The sequence below is a fragment of the Manacus vitellinus genome, unplaced genomic scaffold (assembly GCF_001715985.3).
Source record: "Manacus vitellinus isolate BGI_N305 unplaced genomic scaffold, ASM171598v3 scaffold_27_pilon, whole genome shotgun sequence".
In the NCBI taxonomy this organism is placed as follows: Eukaryota; Metazoa; Chordata; class Aves; order Passeriformes; family Pipridae; genus Manacus; species Manacus vitellinus.
In genome coordinates this window covers 5,206,136-5,228,275 of record NW_021940039.1, presented here as the reverse complement: position 1 = coordinate 5,228,275, position 22,140 = coordinate 5,206,136, and the positions used below count along the sequence as shown (strand labels likewise).

Below are 22,140 nucleotides of genomic sequence, written 5' to 3'. Positions count from 1 at the left end.
GCACCCACATGTACTGCCCAGAGAAGGAATATTACTAGAAAAACAGATTCTTTTCCTGCTTCCAGATATTTTCTGGTACCAGTCCAGGTTTCGTTGGCCGATGGCAAAATTTCTGTGTTTATTTTATTATCTAAGAATATAAAAGGGGGAAGTGAAATTGCAAGAAGAAATGTACGGTAACATCTGAATCACCTCTCTAAATAAAGATGGGACTTCTACATAATCTTGATAAAATAAAGGTCAAGGCTATTTATTTTTCTCTGCCTTTTCACCCTTATTTGCATTTTGCTATTCACCTGGTCCAGTCCAATTGTTTTTCTATGTCTAGGCAACAGAACTTGCACTGTTGTTACTTCATACACTGAAAGGGAAAATCAGAATGTCTGAATTCCAGGAGCTGACAGCACAGGGCTCCCCACTGAAGAACTACATTTGTTTACATTCATTGCTTCCCATTGCATAGTCCTTCATTTTTTTTTTAGCAATGTGTTAACCAAAAAGACATTTTAATTTCTGCTATTCTTGTTCACGCAGCTTTTAGTGTTACTCCTGGTTTGAGCAAGAAAAGTCACGGAAAGCAGGTCCAACCTGCTTGTTGTTTCATTTTTAAGTGGGACTACAGCTGCTAGTTTAAATGTTTGAATAGCTGCAAAACTATTCCTGTAAGGAAGCAGAAATTCTTTTCTTTGTTACTTTTTTTTAGGTAATATTAAAAATCAATACCCTAATCCCAGCTCCAGAGAAGCTGAAGGGGGACTGCTCATCAGCAACTGGAGTGCTGGTGTTGGAAATGATGTAACTTTCCTAATAACTTTCCTAATAACTTGTCTAATTAATTGTTTTAATTAATCACAAGCAGTGTGATTTTCCACTGTAGCCAGCATTTAACAAGGTTTGTCATAAGCTGCTATTGTGGGAACACAGTTTGGGAAAATTACTGGAACCTTATGTTTTGCTAAACCAACCTTGACATGCTTCAATGAACAAAGCCCAGGAGAAAGAGAGATATTGCTGAAATTGGACACAGGGAATGCAGAATTTATGGACTGCAAGGACACTTTGCGGTGACAGTAGGAAAAGGAGGAATGGCTTCAAACGGAAAGAAGGGAAATTTAGGTTTGATATATGGAAGGAATTCTTCCCTGTGAGGGTGGTGAGGCCCTGGCACAGGTTGCCCAGAGAAGCTGTGGCTGCCCCATCCCTGGTAGTGTCCAAGGCCGGGTTGGGACAGGGCTTGGAGCAACCTGGGCTAGTGGAAGGTGTCCCTGCCCCTGGCAGGGTGCGGAATGAGATGATTTTTAAGGTCCCTTCCAAACCAAACCGTTCTGTGATTTGCCTGACCAACTTGTGTTCATCTTTCACACATTTATAGTTCTGACATGTCTGCGTATCATTTCCAACTTCCAGGTGGGAAATTACAACAAAAAAAGAGCAAGGGTGCTTATTGATCCCACTCATAGGGAAACCGCTGGAAAACCGTACCATTTTACAGGGTTTTCTGGACACCCGAATGCCTCAATTCCCACCACACAAGACCCAGCGGGTCTTCCAATTCCTACACACGGGGGAGTGGGATAGTCTAAATGATGCTTTGAACGTGTAGCAGAGCAGCTGCCGGCAGAGCGAGCAGCGATCCTTAAGGACCCAGCGACCCCAAACCATTCCAGCGATCCCCGGCAGGAACGCCTCCGGGCGGGGGGGGCGTGGAAGGCGGTGTCACATGACGCGCCTCGTCAGTGACTCCGCCCTGACGGAACGCGCGGGCCCCGGGACGCTGAGCTGGAACAATATGGCGGCCCGGGCGCTGTGCCGCCCGGGCGCTCCGCTGCTGGCTGGCTCTGCTCCTGCTGCTCCGTGTCAAGCCCCGCAGCGCGCTCACCACCTCTACCTAAAAAAAGTAAAGGTCCGCCGCCGCCCTCCGGCCCACGCGCTGTTTCTTCCCCCGGCCGCGCTGGGCTCCCTCAAAGGGGTGCGGTGAGCGCGGCCCGGCCCTGCCCTGCGCGCCTCCCGACGCCTCGGACCGGTCTGCCCACCTCTCCAGCGTCGTCCCGTTGACGGCCCTGACCCTTCTTCCTATTCGTTTCGCCCTGGGGTTTCCCCCTGCGCCTCAGCCCGGCCGGGCCCGGCTGTGTTCTGCTTTTGCCGTTACTCTCCCGCCCCCTGTGCCCCGTGTCCCCACAGCCCCGTCCCTGCTTTTTCAGCCCCGGGTAAAGCGTGTGAAGAGGCCTTGGAACTGCAGTGTTTTGAAGGTGTAGCTGCTTCGCGTTCTGTTAAAAGCGAGGCAGAAGGCTGGGTGTGATAAGAGAGAGGGAGAAGCTTCTGAAAGGGGGTTACCATTGAATTTCCTCTTAACTAAGTTTTGCCTTCCTGTCCTGGTCACCGGCCTCTCGACTTTAAAGGGTGTTTGGCTGCCTTACTGCCCTTCCAGATGTAGCTGCTTTGCACCACTCAAGCGATTAGCAAAGGCAGGGGAAACTGGTGCTGGCAACTTTGTGTTTGGTTCCACGCACTGCTGGGTGTGCTTCGGAACAGCCTCGTGTGGTGCTGTGACTGTATTTGAGAAAAACTGGTTATTCAGGGCCATGGATGGGAAGTTCTGGAGGTCACAGTGAACATGTGCAGCTCCTGTGGTGCTTTGCCCGGAAAGCTGCACACCTTTTCCACGACAAAGGAACTGTGAAATTGGGATGGTGCTTTTAAGGACTTCTATGTAACTCATGAAGGCTCTGTAAGGCTTCAGAATGATAATTTTATTTGTCAACAACTTGCAATATTTTGCCAGAAAGGTTGGAAGCACTAAATAAATGTGTTGCTGTGCTCTTGTACCAGTTTAGAGAGTGTGTCAGAACTTTGCAGGAATTCCCCTTCAGCTTTTGGGTTACAGTGAATGCTGGGGGGATGTTCAGACTATGTGGTTGCCTAAAGTGCAACCACATGAGTATTGTTCTGCTTCAGGAAAAGTAAACTTCTCCCTAATGCAGTGAATCAGGAGGTTTGTGCTGGTTACATTATTGTTTTGAGGAATTTGTGACAAATGGTTGAGTGCTGAGGGGTTTCTCCCGGGGGAATCCTTTACCCTTATGTAGAAAACTTTCAAACTCGCCTTGAGCAAATGTTCTCAGCAGCAAACCTTTGGCTTCAAGTCTGTGTTAGGGTGTCTCTTCACTGCCTGGATCAATTACTAAGCCCTGTTGGCTGGTTTTTCCCACCAGAGTGGGGTGTGCTTTTAGTTTTGCAGGTGTTCTGTGCAAGTTGCAACACTGACCCACCAAGTGCTGTGAGGAGTAGAAGTGAGTTAATGCCTTTATCCACCCCCTGTATAAACATGAGCTTTATTGTTAGAGCACAGTCTCTCCCTTTCTGCTTCATCCCCCTCTTTACAGCCTTTATGTAAACATCAGGCTCCAACAACTGAGCCCTTTCATGGTGAGGTCTCCTTTCTGGTGTTTTTGCCATTGGCTCCTTCCTTACTTGTAAGTGTGCCTTGACACTGTGCCAGGCTAAAGGCCTCAGCTTTGTGGGAGTGTGTGATATTAGGTTTCCTCAAACAAGCTGTTATTGCTTAAGTTAGAACAGCTTCTTTCTTGCATCTTTGTAATTAACATGCTAAGGTGAAGCTGTTTTGTTGTCAGAAAAAAAAAGCAACAGTCTGTGCAGTTTCCTGTTCTAAAAATAACTATTTTTATAAAAATGTACAAAATAGTTTATTTCTTCTGAGTTAGAGGAGTGGTTTGCTTGAATATTGCTGTTAGACTAACCTTGACAGAGGAGACTCACTTCCTTAGTAGCAATTGTTGTCAGCCTAATTAGTTTAATGAGACATGAAAAAAAAAACCTCATTAGTAACCTAACAAAAAAACCCTACAAAAATTGGATGGTGTGGAAGACTGACAGAAACAATTTTCTGACGATTCCAGAAGTAGCTGGTAGTTGGAATGTTTCTCTTGACCAAAAATTAATTTGTTATTGTTGTTGTCTTAACAGTTAAATGCCAGAACATTGAAGCCTTTTGTTTTGCATAATGCAAATTGTCCCAGAGAATGAGGGAGTTGGTCTGAGCAAGGCTTTGTCTGACATGGAGTTAAGATTAATGTTAGTGAGTAACCAAGCTACAGATTGCAAGAGAAACCTTCCAGCTGGCAACACAGTGTTTAACAACTTGGATGCTGGAGTATTCACTTGTGTGGGTTCACACCTTTGTTGTGAACTTAAATATTTCTGAGGTCAGTAGAGTGATTATAAATAAAACCTGGGTTCTTTCAACCCCTTAAACCTCCCGGGAGAGGTGAGACCATTACTGGTAAGCCAATGTCTTTAAGCTGTCAATATGTGGAGCAGGAGGTGCTCTTGCTGTTGCTTGGTGGCAACTGGTGACAGTGTGTTTGTGTGTGGGATCATGTAAAGCTGAAGGATTTGTGAACTAAATCTGTAAACTCTAAGCACTCAAAGCTGAGATAAAACCAGGGAGGAAAGTGATGTGTGTTGGATATTAATTATCTGGTGGTGGGGGGGAGCATATCAGTAAACTGAGTAAATACACTTAAATTGAACTGAACAGCTCTTACAGGTGCTCTGGATTAAGAAGCTGAACATGTTTACAAGGTGCAAAACACCTTGTGGCTGGATGACACTTTATCCCCCCCATACTCCCCTCACATAATCACCCAGGCAAATGTTTCTGTGCCCAGATGTGGTTAAATACACGTGCTGTGCTCTGTAAAGAGCCAGTATTAATTTTCTGTTCTGACTGGGAAATTACATCAAAAGCAGTGTTAGAGGAACCAGGTGGGCTCTGGTTTTCAAGCACGGTCAGTGACCTAGAACCCAAAACCAGCAGAGCTTAATGCTCTGTTGAACAAAGCATCTGCTGGCAGTCATGTGCCACTTAACTTTTTTTTTTTTCCTCTTCTGAGCATTTAGGGAACCATCTGGTTATTTGCCAGGTTCACTTGATTCTGTTAGGGTGATGTTATTACAGCTGGATTACAGGTTAGCTGTGTCAGGATTAGTGTCCTGCTATCACAGTGAGTGAGATTTATGCATCAGGAATGTTTTATGCAGAGATGTCAGAATCAATACTGGGGTAGAGGAAGAGGGAACTTTTTGTGCTTGTACAGTTCCTACCTCAGTCTTCCAGGACCTTCTCCAGAACAGTTTGTCAGCCTTTAGCAGCTGACTTCTCTTGTTAGACTACTCTGCAATGTGATTATCTTTTCCTAGAAGAAGCAGGAGGAAGAAACAATTTTTTTTTATTTTTAAAACACTTGACAAGTTGTCACTAAATTACATTTTCAACTTGCTTTTTAATTTCTGTTGCTTTTTTTCTGCTTTTCTTCCAATTAATGACCCAGTAAGTTTGAGGGTCCAGCTGCAGACCTGTTTATTGTTATGAATGCAAAGTAACTGGGATATGACCTTTTGTCATCTGATGTGGCAGCTGTGTGTGATGTTGACTACTTTTCATCCTTAAAGCTCATTGTACTTGAACCTTTATCAGCTGAGCAAGGCAAGGGATCAATAGCTGCACTTTCCTTGCCAGACTGAGAGGAAGGAAATTATTCTGCAGCTAAGACTGGGAGCAGAGGAGGATGTTGGAATTTTCCTGCTAGAGAAACTAACCCAACTAATTCTAGTTTTGATATTTATTCTACTCAAATTTTTTTAATTATTTTTATTTTATGCTAAAAATTATTTGGAGGAAAAGGACTGCATAAGAAACTTTCTCATCCACACCATACACATAGTTTGCCATTGTGTGAGGTGCTTGACTGTCCAAACATTGACCCTGCCTGGCACAGATGATCTGATGGGGTGACAATGCATTTTCTAAACACTTGGCCAAAACCCAGCTCTGGGTGAGGTCAGATCCCTAAAGTCACCTAATGCCTCTTCAGTCTGTTGCAGTTATATTAGTCAGTGTTCAAACAATAACTGTGTTGATGTATCTACAATCTCTTTGGTTTTTTTTTTAGTAGCTATATGTTGTTTAATTAGATGTTTAAATTCTTCCAGACTTTTCACTTGCATATTTCCCAGTAGTATAGCCAGGCAGTTAGCAGAGACATGTTTAAGTTTTTACTGTTCAGGATATTGGAAAAGTTGGTCCATTCCAGTGAAATATCTGAAGGTATCCTAAAGAAATTTGCTCTTTGAATATTCAGGTGAAACATCTAATTATGCAAGTGTCAATCTGTCACACTGCTTTCCCTTTGACTGCAGCTGCAGATGATTTTTCATGTGATTTGTAACCTTGCTTTCCTTTCTTACAGGATGATGTGAGGCAGAAAGTGCACCTGAATACCTTTGGCTTCTTCAAGGATGGTTTCATGATAGTCAATGTCAGCAACCTTTCCCTGAAGCAACCAAGGGGCTATGACATGAAGGGTTTATCAGTAAGTTCCTTTGGGTCCAGGGACTGTGGGAAGCCTCCTGTGAAATCCCTGGAGACCTTCAGTTGTCTGAGGTGTCAGATCCAAACTGGGGGTGCTTTGGTGCTGTTGGCTTTGCTCCCCTCTGTGAGCCATGGGTGGGGATATGTATATTGAGATTTATCCTTGGGCACTCTCCATTCTGCTTTAAGGATGAACTTTTAACTTATTAGATCTTCTGCTGAACTCAATGCACACATCTATAACTTATGTTGAACACCAACTTCCTAAGCAGTCCTCTGATGTGAGTTTTTTTCACGTTGTGTCCTGTTGCATTGCAATTCATCATGTGGTCATTGTGTCAGTAGGTTTCCAGAACAGTGACAGTCTTATTTTTAGAGAACTCTAACATTACTTGATGTATTAGGGATTTTAATGGAGAGACTGAAATGCTAGGTTCTAAAACAGATCTGAGTTCTTACTCTTCTGCACAGTTCAGCTTCCTTATTGCTAAAGGTGTTAAATGTTTTTGTCAAGCAAAAACACCTGGAACAGTATTGAAATAAATTAAAAGGTTCAGGGACACAAGGTACTCTAGCAGTAGTTTGGTTTTGAATCAATATATTTTTTTTTTCTTGGTGGGTGTGGATGAGGCAGCAAGTTTATTATATTTGAAAAGTTTTTTATGTCTGGTTAGATGATGAAAAAAATACCTGGATTCTGCCTTAAATGTAGGTTGATTTATTTAGAAAGCAGTATCTTTGACTCTTTCAGGAATGGTTTGACAGATTGTTCTCAATTGTCTCCTAGGTGGGGTTCAGTTTGGATCGAACAAAGAACGACGGGTTCTCCACTTACCTGGTAAGAGTAAGACAAGTGAACTTGCTCTTCTGAGCTGGGACATCTCATGGTCTACCATGCTCTGGAAATAGTTGGAAGAAATAAAAAAAAGGGGTGGGGGGAGGACTTTAGGCATGGGCAGGATGTGAAGGATAATTTGGTTTTACAACTTGCTGAGCTAAGGCTGGTGACCTCTACCTGGAGGGGGGAACATGTCCCATTTCTTATAAACCAGAGGGTGCTTCAGAGGTGCTTTGCTCATGTTACCAGGATGAAGAAGTGGATTACTGTATCTTGAGAAAGACACCAGAGCCAGATGTCTCTGTTGTAATTTTACTTCTGGAAATCGAAAGCAAAGTGTGAGTAAATAGTGTACACGACATTTTAAAGTTACATCTTTAGTTGAAGATAATATGACCCTTGAGATTTTTTTTAAGGGCTTGGAAAGCTGCTGCACATGTAATTTGCTTTTTTTTTTTTTAAGGGGTTACTTGAGAGTAAAAGTAAGAAATCTGCAGTGTAAAATGGTCCAAGAATTCTTGCTGCATGTTGGAGGGGAAAGGGAACATCAGGTGACAGCAACCTACCTTAATTGTGCTGAAGGAATGAAGTCTTGGGTCACTTTTGCAGCTCTTGCACTGAATGTGCCATTTTATTGTCTTATCTATTTTATGGAAGGATCTTTGGGGGTGGGTTACTTTCTCTTGCAAGAATATCTCAACTGTTTGTGTGGAAGCATAGTTTCTAAGGAGACTCTGGTTACCAAAGCTGAAGAACTTAATTTTCTTCTACTGTTGTTGTATCTGATGTAAAGTGTGACTTTTCCCACACTTCAGTGCCACATTGCTGTAAGTCACCATCTAGTTCTTGCCTGTTCTCTGTCTACAAAATTCAAGTCAAGAAAGGTTGATTTTCCTTTATTTGTTATGTGCAGGCTGTGACAAATAGCTTCTTTATAAATGTTGGTTTACTTTCAATTTGTAATAAAACCTCTTGGGTTTTTTTTTTTAGTGTGAAGGTACAGTTCTCTGCAGAAGCTGCTTCTTTGTTACCTAAAATTTCATTCATATCTGAGGAAAATGTTACTGCCTTAAGTACCAAGCCACTAAAAACTTCTGAACCAAGCAGTGATTCTGGTAAAACCCCTCCAAAGACCAATAAAAATACAGATGGCGAAGGTAAGACAACTAAACCTGACTTGTGTGTGCTCTCTCTGTTCATTCCTCATTGCTGTGCATCCAACACTGTGTTGTGGTCATGTTTTGGGGTCCCCTTGGGCTAGAACTTAGTGCACATCTTGTGTAGATCTGTGCACAAAGCTGCTTTTTGGGCTGGAGTCTTCCTGCTCAGTGATTTGTGTTTCCCAGTCCTGTTGATCCAGCAGAGAGATAATGTGAGTGTTGGAGACCTTCAGTGCCTTTAAGGAGGGTTTGACAACTTGGTTGTCTTTTATCTGGCAAAAAGAAGGCTAAAGAGGGGAATTTTATGGCCACCACCAACTAGTTGAAGGAAGGTTAGGAGGACAATGATTTCAAGCCATATTTAGTAGTGGCACACATTGCAACCAGTTTCTGTTTCCCCTTAAGTCTTGAGTGTCTCAGGAGGGAAAATAAATAAAATACCTTCCCTAGGTGGGTATTCCAGCACTGTAGCAGATCACTTGTGTAGATTGTAAACCTTTATCTTTTGAGGTTTTAAACACTTGACTAAACAAAACTAGGGCCAATGTGATACAGTATTGACACCAGGCATGCTTTAGTCAGAAGTTGGATTAAATATCTCCAGAGGTCCCTTCCAGCCAATATTTGTACAAGTCTGGATGTCTCTAAAGAGTTGACATCTAGTCTATCACTTAGGGGAGGGAGAAGTAACTGTACTAGTAATCTTTTCTTGGAGGCACAAATCTTTGTCTGGCATCCACACCAGCAGACAAAACAATTTTATAATCTCAGCTTGAATGGGATTAGCTCCTGTTATCCCTTCCTGGCAGAGTTTAGGCTTCAGATCAGACTGTTGAGCAGTCTGATCTGAAATAGTCTGAGTCTTTCTTGGCCTGTCATGTTCACAAGCTTTGATGCCATTCAAAAGTTTGCACAGCTGTTCTAAGGAGTCAAGAACCAAGGATGGATGGCACTGAAGATAATTGATCTGACAGCTGTAGTTGGTGTTAAAAGGTGTAGCATGCACATGGGCAGTGCACTGAGGTGTGGGAGCCAAAAGCAAAGCTTAAGTCTTGAACTTTTGCTTCCTCATAGAATGGGATGTTGGAAGAGCTTCTTATAGGAGTAGAGTGAAACTGTGAACTCGACATGGTGCTCTACTAAAGGCTCCTATCAACTCAGGTTTCTTGAGTTCAGAACAGATACTGGCTTGGCAGGTCACCTCTGCTTTTAGTAACTTTGGTTTTTTTACTGGGACCTTACTTAATGCAAAGCTAGGAAGTTTTTCCTACCCTAGGGTTAATTAGGACTTCCACATGTTTGTCAGGCCATGTCCAGGTTGAGATTAGTCAGTGAGATAAACAGTACTCAGCATTAAAAGTCATGGCTGTACCTACATCTGGTATTGGTCACCTGCCTCCTGCAGCACTGGCATGGGAGGGGTTGGAAGGGTTTCTGGGGTAGGCTTTTGTGGAAGGTGTAATAGTAGAGAAGCCTCTCCTAGCATCTGAGGATGCATTCAGAATGAATGCCAGCTTTGGGAAGAGTTCTATGAGAGTAAAGAGAGACTGGGAAAGAATCTCTGTTAATGATTATCTAGGAAACTGCCACGCTGACAAGTGCAGGAAGATGTGAGTAAGGTATTGACAATGTGCAAAAGGTGAGGATGTCTAAATGCAAGCACTCTAAATGTACCATTAATACTTTTATCTCTAGATGAGAAGTCCAAACGCAGTACAACATCCTCCAAGGTAAGAAACTGTCTGCACTTCTCTTTCAGAAAGAATCTGGGGGAATATTCCAGTATAATCAGCAGTGTAAACACGGCCTGAAAGTGGAGAGTATTTGCTGTTGCTCTCAGCCTCCACTGTAAATATACAGAATGCAATCTTCATTGTCTGGTGGATGTAGCCAAATGTGTTGGTTACCTGCTTAAAAAAAATCTAAAGGTCTCTTTTCCTTTTCCCAGACTATTATAGAACAAGAACATCCTGTTCACAACGACGGAGGAACTTATTCATTTCAGGTAGGGTGCCTGTCAGGGTCTAAACTTAATGTGTGCAGACAGTTCCTCCACTGTACTACTTTGGAAAATACAAGTCTGGTGTAGATGTCTCTCTGATAACAGGAGTCCACTCAAAAACTTACTGAACTAAGAATCAGTGATGGAAATCTCTGTGTGGGAGCTGCTTTTAAACTGGCTTTGGTGTGATGCTGTTCTAAATATCACAGTCTGTGAGCCTCAGCATATTAAAGTTCACTGTGATGCCACTAGTGCATCCAAATTGCTAATAACAAACTGCTGTGACCTGACTGATTCAGGGGGAAGATATTCTGTGTGAAACCAGATTAATGCTTTGTTTCAGCAGCCTGGTTCCCTTGTGATGGTTGGTTGCTATAAACCAACACACTTCAAATTCTGTTATCTGACACAAATCTCATTTCCAGAGCTATCACAATTTGCATAGTTGGGGGAGGAACAGAAAAGCTCTTTATGCTTCAGGGCATGTATTATCAAAAAATTATGCTTCACCATGTTAAATATATGACAGTTTTTGTTATCTCTTCTCTGTGAATTGAGTTAAACACTGATAGTTAAAAGGCTTGGAAAACCAAGAGTGCATAATCCTAGATAGGTGCAGTGATTTTGCATCTGGAATTCTGTTGAAATTTCCAGATATGCTGATGTCCCCTAGAACAGCATGTTTGCTGAAAGGAACCAAGTGACCCCAAATGACTGAATTCTTTCATGCTTCAGTAGAGATGGCTTCTTACCAGGGCAACCCTCTTGTGAATGAGAAGAATGCTGACTTTCCTATTCTTTAATTGCAGTTCTTTTTTAACATCAGCTCTGATAGCCAAGAGGGGCTCTACAGCCTATATTTCCATAAGTGTGTTGGTGAGAAGGGGCCAGCTAATGATCAGCTGCGATTCAGTCTGGATGTGAGTATGGCTTCTAAAGTAGAATGAACTCATTCACTTAGACTGAAAGGTGCAGCTTTCAGCTCCAGAGTGTAACTGAGCCCACACTGCACGAGTGTACATATGGGGTGGGAAGTGATTCAATCTCTGCAGAAGCATTTCTGAAGGAAGCAACTACCGTAAAAATAATTAAAATACTAGTTTTGTAGAAATGTCGGAAAATCTGGAGAGTGACTGTGGGCTGGGTTCAGTGTACACAGCTCTTGTGACTAGATACTGTAATGGGATGGGAGCTAAAACAGCTGTTTGTGTCTTGCTGCACTCAAGCTCACGTTTTTCTTTACATTGTTGCACGTATTAAGGCTCTTGCTGCAATCTAACTTGTTGGTATTTGTGAATTCAGTGTCATTGCTTGTTCTGGCCTAATTAAAGATGTGTTTTTATGGTGTTAAATGCATATTTTAAAGGCAATATGTTCTAACAAATGTCTCATCTCTCTTGATATCCAAGGGTTTGGTCCTGTGTTTGTTTGGGCATTATCACATCTTTGGTTTTCCCCTTTTTTTCTCTTTCCTGTGCTCATGCTGGTGTAAAATGAGCCAGTCTGTTATGAATCCTCTCACTGACTGAGGTAACTCAGCCAGATCAGACCCCTGAACTGCTTTTTACATGGTAGTGTTGATGCTATTGCAAGGGAGCCTGTGGGTGATAAAACTTAGCAGCCCTGACTTAACTCAGACTGGGCTACTTTAAATCTGCTGCTGAAGTTGTATGTTTAGAAGACAAACTTTTTTAATTGCTCTTTGATCTACTGAAGAAATTGGAAAGAGAAGAAAACCTGGTTAACTGACCTGCTTGGATGTACTTAGAGTTTCAGTACTGCAAACTAGTCCTATTGCATTATTTTATTGAAGTCCTTGTACATGTAATCAAGCCACTTGGGGGCATAAATTGGATGCTAAATAATGCTTCTATTTTCTCAGTCACAGGGTAACAGGCTGGCAGCTTATTGTAGATACTGTTTCTGAATCAAAGGTGGGCAAGCTGTGAAGTTTGGGAGAGGGAACAACTATTCTTTAGGAAAATTACTTCGCCTTTCTCAGTTATGTTGCATAACTGAAAAGTTGTTTTTCAAGGAGATTATTCTTGTGGGAGTAATTTTGCAAAATGTTTTGAGAGTCTTGAGGATAAAGAGTTGGGTTTGATTTTTTTTTCTTTGAGTCTCATAACAGTTGCTGCTTCAGAAAAGCTCATTTTAAACGGGTGAATTTGATTGTGAACCATAATTGTGAACTCAGTGCTTTTAAAAAAAAATGTCTCTTTTCAACTGTGCCCATAACACACCTTTAATATTCAGATAGAAATTACGGAAAAGAATCCTGAAAGCTACCTCTCAGCAGGTGAAATCCCACTGCCAAAGCTTTACATTTCCATGGCTATGTTCTTCTTCCTGTCTGGGACTGTATGGATCCACATCCTTCGTAAACGCAGGTAAGCAGGTTAGTTGGGTGTCAGTGACAAGTAGGGGCCTACCTTGTTTGATTTTTATCTTTTATTCCTCCTCTTATAATGCCTAATTCATGGATTTGATCACTCCAAATATGGCTCAATACTGTGTGCTTAATACACACAGTTTATATTTGAAAGCTGCTTCTGTCGGTATCGTTGTTGCAGACTGTTGTTATAAAGTAAACTCTCATGTTGAAAATTCTTCATGCAGTGTACATATTAAACCATATTGTGACAAAAAATAGGAAATCCCTGTAGTTCATGTCTAAAGGAGAACACTACTTGACAATAAATAAGAAAACTTTGATCACTTTTTTCATATGGGAAATGGCTACTTATGGCAGTAGAGAGCCATAAACATGTCGATTGCTGTTGAAAGTTATAGGAATTCTGAATTGAAACCCCTGCTGCTTAATAGTTATAACATAGCAAAGGAAACCAGCAGCACCTGTGGTTCTGTTTGGCTTTTCCTCTAAGTTAGCCTGAAGTTCACTTGGTGGCCTCTTTGTTGGTAGTTTGAAGTTCATTTGGTGATCAGGTGATTTGGTGTTCAGGGGTTCACCTGGTGATGTGGTGCAGGGACTTGGGCTGAAGGGTGGAGTGATACACATTTGAAGTATGTTTAACAAATTATCTAACAATTAAGATTATATATGCAGGATATGTGTATTTATTGCTATTTTTAATTAACCCAAGTATAAAAATCAGGGGTTTAGAACATGTAGTTGAAACATTGTTCAGGATGTTGCAGAAACTGCAGTGTTCAAGGGAATCCTTTTGCACTAATGGTCAGCTCAGCCTGGGGGTGACTGTTTGACACTTAAAGGCTTTAAAGAAATATCTTCTTTTACTGATGATTCTTTTTTTAATTGATCCTCCTCCTCCTTTTCTTTCTTCCCAGAAATGATGTTTTTAAGATTCACTGGCTCATGGCAGCCCTTCCTTTCACAAAATCTCTGTCCTTGGTCTTCCATGCGGTACGTGGATGTCTCTGCTGTTGTTGTTCACCTGGGAAAGTAGAAACATGGAATCCAGGGCATGCTGTTAGAGAAATCTGCTTTGGAGAGGAGGGAGAACTGTCCTTAATGCTGAAGCATTGGAAATGAGCTGCAGCTCTTTGGTGGAAGTGATTCAGTTTTCATCAGCAAATTCTGACTTTAAATACAACTGAGATCATGGCCTGAAGTGTTGAAGCAGCAAGGGTTGAGGGTTTAATGAGCTCCACAATTTCTGATGTTTTGGCCATCTGAGGCTGGCCTGGAAGCTTGAGCTGTGCTGCTGCCTCAGCTGCATGGCTTGCTGTGAATGTTAATAAATAGAAACCTTGATGAATGTTTGTAAAATTCAAGGGCACTACTATAGGTGAAGTATTATGGTGTATGGTAACAGACCTCACCTTATCAGCTTTAAGACTTTCAATAGATAAAGTGTTGGAAATGTATTGACTTTGCCTTTCCACTGGAAAGATCTCATAAACAAAGGTAGTGGCAAGCATTCAATCCTTCAGTGTTTATGCCAGCCATGATCTTCACCTTCATGTTCGTGGCAAAATAGCTGCTACAAATATTTTTGGAGCCTAATGAAGTGAATTTGGCTTCCAGTGACACTAGAAAGCCTCTAGTTCAGGGAATGCAACTGAACTTGAACAATGAATGAATAAATAGGTTCCAAATGCAGTTGATTCACTATAGCTAAGCATGGGAGTGTGTGGGAAGGATGCAGATTGTACGAGATACATCCACTAACTATTAAGAAATACAGCAAGTGGAAATGATCTCGTTGCTAAACAAAACTGGAATGTGTTGGGAGGAAGTGATCTCTGAATGTGACAGAGCTGGGTTTGCACACACTGGTTGGAAAATGAAACTTGAAGTGGTTGTCAGGCAGATCTGTTTTACAGAGGGTAGGGTGCTGAAGAGCAGCTTGTTAAGTGCTGTATTTTCTGCTTCCAGATCGACTATCACTACATCTCTTCTCAGGGATTTCCCATTGAGGGCTGGGCTGTTGTTTATTACATCACTCACCTGTAAGTATGTCAGAAGATGGATGTGATAGATTCAGACAATAGAATGAATTGCCTGTGGGGCTGCTTCCCTCCTGAGCAAACTGGGAAATTGTTGTCTTCTCATTCAGACCACAGTACCAAAGAATCAGCAATCAGCCCTGAGTGAAGGGGAAAGCTCCACTTACAGAGGGCAGCTGCAGAGGATTGGCACTTCTGTGGGTGGAGGAGTAAAAGGATAACAAATGCTTTGCTTTCCTTTGTTCACACTAATATTCAAGTATCTAATTTGCTCTTGGTGTGAATGGTAAGAGGGCACAGCTGCCTGTGTTTGCTGCTGTTCACTATGGTGAATGGATGACTCCCCCAGGAAAAGATTGCATTTAATGACAATTGTGAATGAAGCCTAATACTGCTCTGTGGTACACAGTTGTAGGCAAGTACATCTGCTTCACTATTGTGGGATGGATAAGTGCTTGCCAAAATTATGAATAGCAAAGCATTTGTTTGGGTTTGTGGCTTTGCTGGCTGTGGGAGAGAACCTGGGCAGAAGAGGAAGTGTGATAAAGTCTCTCACTGCAGTGTGTGTTTCTCTTGCAGACTGAAGGGTGCCCTTCTGTTCATCACTATTGCCCTCATTGGCACAGGCTGGGCTTTCATTAAACACATCCTGTCAGATAAAGACAAAAAAATTTTCATGATTGTCATCCCACTTCAGGTGAGGACTGAGGGGTGTCGATATTTCCTGTATTCTGGGAGAACTGCTTTTGCAGACTGGAAAAGGCTGTGCAAACCTCACATAATATCACATATTTACTGCTTGTATTGGTGACAGTATAAGTTGAGCTGGAATTTCCTGGGCTAGAAGTTACTTCTGTAATATTCCCTATTTTTCCCTCTATACTGAGCATGAGGTAATGCTGATCAAATAGTTTCAGCAAATGAACAAGTGGCTGTATTCATGCTTGGACAAAATTTGGGCTGGATAACAGTACTAAACTACAATGCAGAGAAATTAAACGAAAGCTGTTACTTCTGAAATGTTTCCTGAGTGACTTCTGGAAATAAAAATGAGAAAACCAAGACTTGTAGGCCTGGTGGGTCTGAGGGAAACATTCCCAGTGTGTTCAAAGTGATCAGTCTCTTGGTCCAGGAACTGAAGTACACAGGAGAGCAGCACTTGTGTTTTTTGTAGATAGAACAGGTTTTTGGCCTTTCCTGATGAAATCCCTTACCCAGCTCCAAACCAGAAATATAGAATTAGTGTTTGAGGCTCTTACAGAGCTCAGGTGTGGAGTACAAAAAATGGTTGATGACCTGTCTGAATTATTGGCTTAATTTAGAATTATGTGCTTAAACTATTGTCTGTATGTGCTTCTGCAGAGTCCTGCTTCTATATATAAAAACAATCAGATTTTGCTCTCTTTTTTCTCTACTGATATATAAATCAGTAGATTCAGCACAGTATATAACAAAAGAACTATTTTCTGAACGTCAGCAGGAATAAGTCCCCATCCGTTTTATTTCCTGTAAACCTTGTGAAGATGTTGCTGAACGTGTGACTTCTTGATGTAGAGCTGCAGCAAAAGTACTGATGTTACTGAATGGGCTTTTGCTGAACTGGCAAGACACATCTGGTGTCTCCTTGGGAGGTTTCTGAAGCCCTGGAACGTGTCTCGTCGTGCAGGTGCTGGCGAACGTGGCCTACATCATCATAGAGTCCACAGAGGAGGGCACGACTGAATATGGCCTGTGGAAAGAAATCCTTTTCCTGGTAGACTTGCTGTGCTGTGGAGCCATCCTGTTTCCAGTGGTATGGTGAGTTGCTGTATGTGCTGTGTGGTTGCAGAGCCCTGGTGGCTCGAGCTGTTTGTGAATTAATGGGCACTGACAGCTCGTTAGAGCTCCAGATACTGCAAAGCAAAAGGAGTCAGTGGTCCTGTGGAGTCAAGCATTCTGTTGTCTTTTTTTAAACTTTATAAGCTTTGACACTTCAGTCTGGTGTTGTGGAAGACACTGGTTTGGGGGATGTTAGTGGGGGTAAGGTAAGGTGGGTAGTGATGTAAATGTGACCAGCACAGTGCAGGCTGTAAGTGCTTTTGAAACTTGGAGTTTTGCACAAGTGTTGATTCTCTAAATTGAAAAATGGGATTTTGATTCACTGACTGAGATTAGAAACTAGACTGCTAAATTTTAAGACAATACTGTTGTCTAAGATCAGGGCTGCCTTCAAGCAGAGTAGCTGCATGTTTATTTGACTGTTGAGAAGAAATAATCCCACAGGGAGCATTTCCCCGCCCTTCCTTCCACTCTACTTGGCAAGGAATAATGTTGGTTATATAAAACCCGACCAAAACACAGATAATTCAGATAAACACTATTGTTGCTTCTTGCCAGTTAGCCAGAACATTTATCTTCTAAATGCATTTTGTCTTAATTGGATAAACAGCTGGGTTTAAAGGAAGATATGAAGAAGCTTCTGTCTCCTTGGTTAGTAAACACAGAATATTCTTCTTTTTTCTTCAGGATCTCTATTTTTTTTCTGAAATGCAAAATGTATGCAGAATGTATACAAATGTCTGGTAACAGGTCGTCTCTCCTGATGGTGTTACTCTAATTTTTTAGATAACTCTGTTGCTCAGTAGATGGAAATAAGCTTCAGCTTGACTTGTGATGGTGGGTTTCAGCTGTCCTTCCCTTTCTGATTGTATTCTGTGGAAAGGCAGAGCCCTACACAGTCCTGGTGGCCTCCTGCCAAGAATGGGAAATGTATTCCAAGAAATTTGCCCTACTCGGTTGTCCTTTCCTCCTCTCCAGTCAAAATGCTGCAGCTCTGAGACTGAGATATTTGGGTATGGCAAATAAAATTGCAGGGATAATAACTTTACTTGTAGTCAGACTGATTTCCTATGATAGAAGTGACTTCTACAGTTGCAGTTCTTGCTGCCTAGTGCTGAAATCCACGTGTCCAACCTAGCGATAGGCTGGTGCAAAACTCACTTTCCATAAAGGAACTGTACTTGAAGAAGAAATGCATTTGGGTGACCTGTCCTGTGACTGTTTAAAATGTGCAGCCAGTGTTCCTGCATTGCCATGGTGCCAACATAAACTGGCAGTGAAGCCCCTGACATAAAATCCTGCCCCTTTTTCATCTGCGTAGTGTCACTGCAGCTGGTGGGATGATTCATGTGAGCAAGGTGACTAAGACTTGGCCCCTGGATTTACATTCCTGCAGGGTAGTTTCTGTTACATAAGTTGCCTATGTAGATGTGTAAGCTGCAATCAACTATTTAAATGAAAAGAGCTTAAAAGAGCAGTAAGATGCCAAATGCTTGGCAGCTCTCTGAAGAGTGGCTCAGCTTAATTTTACAAGTGGAAAGCATTATGCTGGAAAATGCCCCAGTTTCTCACTCTGCTCCCTCCCTCCCTCCCACAAACCTTTCTGTAGGCTGAAGTGGGCTTTAGCAATCTGCTTTCTTAATCCCAAGGAAACAGAGATACTTGAGCTAACTGCCTGAGCTGGGGGCATGAGGGTGAAGTGTGTGCAGTGCCAAGCACAGTTAATTCTGATCACACCCCAGCCATAAAGAGCTAACAAAACTTGTCAGTGATCTAGAGGATTACAGTGGAAAGGGAGTGTAAAACTTATAGCTAATCTATTCTTTATTTTTATTTTTCAGGTCAATAAGACATTTACAAGAGGCTTCAGCAACAGATGGGAAAGGCAAGTAATCTTTTTTTCTGCTTTATGCCTCATGTCATAATGCCAGAATTTCAAACATGTGATGCTAATTTAAAATATGTAAACTAAAACTATAAATCTACACTATTTTAGTGTCACTCTGCTTTTCCTCAGTGGGCTCGTGGGAATAGCTTTTGGAAAATGACCTTTTTCATGTATTGCTTTGACTATCAGAACTGCTATGTGTAACTCCTTCTCTGCTGCCTGCACAGCTCTCTGTGCTTGAGTTAAACATGACATCTAGAGCAAATCATCTTGACAGATTTGCCATTTTTTTTCCTCACTTGAATGTTCAGAAGCAGAACTAGAAATGAATTCCAGAATTGCTGAATATTAGTCTAACTAGACCCCCTTATTTCAATCTCTGCAGAACTCTGTTCCTGGCAGAATAGAGGGAAACAAACCTCATTATGAAACAAAACCTAACTTGGCATTCAGTGTAGCACAGTTCTTGACTTGTCCATGTTTGTACAGCAGCTCCAAGGGCTGCTAGTGGGAAGTGGAGTGATGTTTATTGTAGCAGTGAAAATGAGGTGATGGATGGAAGGCCAACCCAAGTACAGCTGCTGCAGTGTGTGCTTTTCCTGCCTTATCTGCTCACTTCTGAATTAGTTCCTCAGATACAAGCTATGGAGCATACTCTGATTTCCTTGGAAGCAGGCAACCATTTCAATCTTCTGTCATTTGGTGGCTTATTCTTCTTGGAAGCTTCATTTGTAGAAGGTCATTTGTTGGCAACAGCTTTTTAACCCAGTCTTATCCTTTAACTCTTGTCTTTCCTTTCTGGACATGTATTCCCAGGTCTGGATACTTCTTCCAGCCATTTCCTTGGCTTTCACTGCCACTCTTGCATTTCACTGCTGATTATCTCTGTAGGTGAAGTATAAGGCTGGGTACTGAACTCAGCTCTGTTCAGACCACAGATTAGGGTTTTGGGGGGTTTTTTTGCCATCTGTTAAATTGAAACCATACTTACAATGAATTTGGGTTTTTTTTATGTTCCGAGCTGTTTAAAAAAAACAACCAAATAACAACCATATAAACACACAAAAAACCCCCTCCAAACTTAAAGGTGGAAAATTATTAATTTCTAATAGAAACAAATGTAAAAAAAGGTCAGTTTTAATAATGTAACATGAATGCTGTTGGTAGATTTATTATCAATGTGTTCACTTGGGTCCAGTGACATTCACTGATGAATTTGTTATATGTTGTCCACCGAGCATATGTTCTGGAGTATTTATGCTCTTACTGTTAAAAAGTGCTAAAATTTAAATACTCCTTGAAGCAGTCTCTTCTGAATGGAGGACTTCACATATGTCAGGCCTGGTTCTTCCCTGGGTGGCAATGGATCTGACTGTCCTGGCACTGAGCACACAGCAGTTAGTGCATGTAACTGAGACACCGATTCCAGATCCGTGTGGCCCCAGGTGATTTCCCTGTGTCCACCTTGGTTCTTATCACAAGGTGGTGCTATGGAGTTTACTTAACTTCAAGTATCCTGAGTGAAGGAGAGGTGGCCAACAGCAAAGATGTTCAGCGTCAAGGCTGGACCTGTCCTCTGTCCTTCATAACCGGTGGAACCCAGATCTGAGTAAACCCAAGCAATTCTGAAGGATGCACTGTGGTGTGTGAAAGAAAACGTTAATTTGAGAGGAAATGGCTGTCTCTTTACAGTCAGTCAGTGCTATGCACAGTAGCCCTTAAGGGCTGTTTTAGTCCTCTGTATTGTGTTGTTCTCCATGGGTAATAATGCTCTTTAAATCATGGATGTTGCTTGTGGATCACCTACTGCTGTTACCAGCTTTACCTACTGGTGTTGCCATCTGGTTGTGCAGATCCTGCAATTCAGTAACTGTGAACTGTGTGCTGAGAGGGACTTAGCAACTGTGTTATGCTACACTAATAATAAAACAATATCTAAGGAAAATATTTTCAGGGGAAACATTGCATAGGCTGACAGCAGATTGTGGCCAGGAGAGCCACAGTGCTGGGAATCACTTGTGAAACACAATCTGTTTTGACTATTTAGAGGCTGTTGATAGGAGCCCACGGGGAGCAAGTGGATGGCAATGTGATGCCAGAAGCAGAATGTGACCTAATGATGTCATGCTGCTAGTGTGTCTTGTTGAGAAAACCAAAAGTGATTTGGTTGCACTGTAAAATGTAAAATCATTCATGCTAGGCTTATCAATGAATAGTCTTTACTAGAACCAAATGCTCTTTACTCTGGAGGCTTCCCTTGGAGGCCCTGTTCTGCAGAGGTGCTCCTTGGTATCTCAGCTTCTCGTATGAAGAATAGAACCAGCACAGACTCTCAAATCACCAGCATTTTTTTTCTTGCTGTTGAAGGTAGTTTTCTCCTGAAGTAGTAAAAATTACTGGATCCTCTCATGCAGTTTAAGTGCTGCACTGCCTGTCCTGTGGTTAGAACAAGATCTTGAGCAGACAGTCCTTGTTGGACTGGCTGTTTCCTGCTGGGGTTTATTGTCTAGTCAAAGGCTGTTTTCCCTGTAGCTTCCTTAACTTATTAGGTGTATTGGGGAATTACATACTATACATTCACTAGTTGTTTTTCCTGGCATTGTTTCTTCTGGTGACCTTCTTGCCACTGAGAGAGACCTAAGGGAAATTATTTTTGCTTCTTTGCATCTGTTAGAACTAACAACTCCAGGACTTTATGGCTTGATATCTTGGTGGTGTTTCCTGACTGTTTGTCTTGTTCTCTTCCAGCTGCTTTTCCCCCTGTTTATTAGGGAGCACTGCCATGGGTCAAGTGCAGCCGTGACTGCGATGTGACTGGACTCGGAATGAAGCAGAAGGCTGGTTGGATTTACCAGCCCTTTAGTCTCAGGGCTGTGCTTGCCATAGGCCTTTGTTTTAGCAATGTACAATTAATAAAAAGGCTTGTTATAAGTGGCAGTGATTTGGAGTTACTAGCTGATAGTCATTTAGACCAGATTATTTTTATTTTAAGTTATTCTAAAGTACAAAAGCTAGAGGAATGGGTCTGAAGCCATCATTATCCAGGGAGACCTTACCTATACAGATGCTGTGGATTGATAGTGAAGAGTAGACATGGCAGAGTGATACAGCTCAGTTTGAGCTGCTTGGTTGTTTGCTTTTTTCCCTTGAAGGTGATCTTTAAAGCAGTAAGTCTGACCTACACAGGCTTCTTATCTTGCACAGCAGTGGGTGTAAACATCCCATTTTTAGAAGCTTTTTTTCCTCCCCTTTAAAAATCGCCACCTTCAGACTTAAGCAAGTGCTCAGCTACACCTCTTTGATCTGTCACTATATCTTCCTTCAGATGGGAGCCTGTGCTCTCTGTCCATTTCTAGATCTGCATTGCAAATGTCTTTGCAGACATGTAGATTTAAGGAAATCAGCCTTGCAAACTGACCTAGAATCCTTCAGGCTGCAAAGCTGCTCAACTGCCACCACCTTGTTTACAGGCATCATGAGAAAAGAGAGGGAGTATATATATTATTTATATATTATTTTGTTTGAAATGCCAAGTTCTTGGTCACTGGACCTCTTAAGTCTCATAACCCACTCTAGTCATCATGTCATCTGTTGTTTGAGGGAGGAATGGGG

General features: G+C 42.0%; 1 protein-coding gene across 2 annotated transcripts in view; it reads left to right on the top strand.

Annotated features, from left to right (window-relative positions):
* Positions 1–2,172: 2,172 nt before the first annotated feature.
* Positions 2,173–22,140, top strand: part of GPR107 (G protein-coupled receptor 107) — a 36,571-nt gene continuing 16,603 nt past the window's right edge. Inside the window, exons 1-14 of one of the 2 annotated variants that reach the window (XM_018074315.2) lie at positions 2,173–2,249; positions 6,270–6,392; positions 7,179–7,229; positions 7,479–7,567; positions 8,220–8,386; positions 10,085–10,119; positions 10,338–10,394; positions 11,201–11,311; positions 12,648–12,781; positions 13,701–13,776; positions 14,752–14,825; positions 15,402–15,519; positions 16,489–16,619; positions 18,482–18,525. In XM_018074315.2, the coding sequence (XP_017929804.2) occupies positions 6,327–6,392; positions 7,179–7,229; positions 7,479–7,567; positions 8,220–8,386; positions 10,085–10,119; positions 10,338–10,394; positions 11,201–11,311; positions 12,648–12,781; positions 13,701–13,776; positions 14,752–14,825; positions 15,402–15,519; positions 16,489–16,619; positions 18,482–18,525 (1,153 nt within the window). In that variant the 5' untranslated portion in view covers positions 2,173–2,249; positions 6,270–6,326. Of the gene's footprint in view, positions 2,250–6,269; positions 6,393–7,178; positions 7,230–7,478; positions 7,568–8,219; positions 8,390–10,084; positions 10,120–10,337; positions 10,395–11,200; positions 11,312–12,647; positions 12,782–13,700; positions 13,777–14,751; positions 14,826–15,401; positions 15,520–16,488; positions 16,620–18,481; positions 18,526–22,140 lie in introns of both variants that reach the window. The other variant, XM_018074316.3, reaches the window with a different exon arrangement.